Source organism: Arachis ipaensis, chromosome B01, assembly GCF_000816755.2.
Source record: "Arachis ipaensis cultivar K30076 chromosome B01, Araip1.1, whole genome shotgun sequence".
Taxonomy (NCBI): domain Eukaryota; kingdom Viridiplantae; phylum Streptophyta; class Magnoliopsida; order Fabales; family Fabaceae; genus Arachis; species Arachis ipaensis.
The window spans coordinates 10,938,304-10,940,231 of NC_029785.2; the positions used below are offsets into that span (position 1 = coordinate 10,938,304).

At 42.2% G+C, this 1,928-nt stretch overlaps 1 protein-coding gene across 1 annotated transcript; it reads left to right on the forward strand.

Annotated features, from left to right (window-relative positions):
* Positions 462 to 1,309, forward strand: LOC107646200 (transcription factor TCP7-like). Its single transcript, XM_016350406.1, has 2 exons — positions 462 to 767; positions 1,214 to 1,309. The coding sequence occupies exons 1-2, from the start codon at positions 462 to 464 to the stop codon at positions 1,307 to 1,309; spliced, it is 402 nt and encodes a 133-aa protein (XP_016205892.1).

Here is a 1,928-nt window from a genome sequence, read left to right on the forward strand (position 1 = left end):
AGAATTTAAAGTTTAACGACCAATCAATCGATCACAGAATCACAGCTCAAAATCTTAGAGACCAGATTTAAGTTAAATCCGTCGTCATTTGTTAAGATTCACAAAAATTAGAGTAAAGGACAAATTCGTTCCTGACTTTTTTTCTGCGAGTATTTTTGTCCTCAAGGATTGAAAAATACTTTAATGTCCCTGACCCCTCGAAAAAGCGGACATATTTACCCCTCCGTTAAAGTCGCTCTGTTTGCCCTAACGAAAAACGGTGACGTGGCTCCCGTGGGGATGATTTGGCCGTTACGGGCTGCCACGTGGGATGAGCTTTTGAAAAGAGGACGTATTAGTCCCCGGAATCAAAACATCGCCGTTTCTCCTCCACCCCCAATCTATGAAATCCTTGAGTCATAATCCTTCGAATGCAGTGTGAAGGTGAAGCGGGTGAAGGAAGAAAGGGAGCATTCCGACCCATGGCGGAGCTCGGCCACAAGTCCGACGGCCAGACCATCGAGTGGCTCCTCTGCCAGGCTGAGCCCTCAATCATTGCCGCCACCGGAACCGGAACCACTCCCTCCAGCTTCTCCTCCGTTTCCGTCTCCATACGCGGTGGAGCTGGCTCTCTCTCTTCTCCTTCCTCAACCTCTGCAGCGTCTTCGCTCGACCACAAGCCCTTGCTCGCTCCCACTCCCTTCATACTCGGCAAGCGCATACGCACCGACGACGACGCTTCCGCCAAGGACGACGGGGTCTCCGTGGGACCCGCCGTGGGGTCTTCAGTGGGCCCCGGAGCTCCAGCAAGGCTCTGGGCCCTCCCGGCCAGGCCCGATTTCGGTCAAATTTAGTATACAGTGAGCCTGTATTTTGTGTTCGGAAAAGATGTGAACCAGATTTTGAGTACGTAGATGGGTCGTAGACCAATGGGATGATTTTCCACATTTCTTTGTTACATATGATTTAATTTTAGCAAGCTGCGTTCCCAATTATCTTGGAGTTGTCTCGTATGTTAAACTCAATTATTCAACTCAACATTATCATCTGTTTTTCTACCATGGAGCTTTATCTTCAATTTTTGAATATTTGCTTATGCTTGCATGTTTATGTATTATACTATTATCATACTAAGCATTGTGCAGAAATTGCTCTAATAATCTGATATATTCATGTCTAGAAATTTTGCATATGGGTATTATCCTAATTATCCTATTCTATGTTGAATTTGCAGGAGAAATTTGCATCAATGATTGCTGATGCAGGGTTCCAGAAAGTAGAGTATGAGAATCTAATAGGGAGAGTGGTTACCGTCCATTCAGGGTCATAATTGGCAATTGCAATTCACAATTTTAATGAGAATGTGTATATAACTTTTTTTATTGATGTTAAATTCTTTACCAAAAAGATAGAAACAAAATTGACGATTGCTGTTAGTAAATATACTTAAGAACAATACATAAATAAATAATTCAAATAGATCCTCTTTATTTTATCTTTTTAATTCATGATTTTATTAACATGTTCTTCCTATTTTGTTTATAGAGCCTTTCAATATGCTTGATATCTTCCATTTCCTACCCCTCACCACCACACTAACCCAATAGCACAATCAAACAACAAAGAGGGGTTTTGATTTTTTATTGAAGAAACGAAGAGGGGTTAATGGGAATTGTTCACAGTTGACTTGACAGAGCTGAGAAACAGAGCTTAGAAATGGCGTCGTTTTGGTATAGTAGGACTAATCTGTCCTGTTTTGAAAAGCTACACGTTTTGGTGTGAGAGGACTAATATGTCCTGTTTTAAAAAGCTACATGTCACATGTGCTCTCGTAACGGCCAGGTCAACATCACGGGAGCCACATCAGCGTTTTTCGTTGAGTCCAACAGAATCACTTCAACGGAGAGATCAATTTGTTCGCGTTTTAAAAAAGATCAGGGACATAAATG

Bases quoted from the DNA above. Each gene is read 5' to 3' on its own strand.
- LOC107646200 (XM_016350406.1), top strand. From the start codon at position 462: ATGGCGGAGCTCGGCCACAAGTCCGACGGCCAGACCATCGAGTGGCTC. The intron at 768-1,213 runs GTGGGCCCCGGA...TTGAATTTGCAG, and splicing joins GACCCGCCGTGGGGTCTTCA to GAGAAATTTGCATCAATGAT.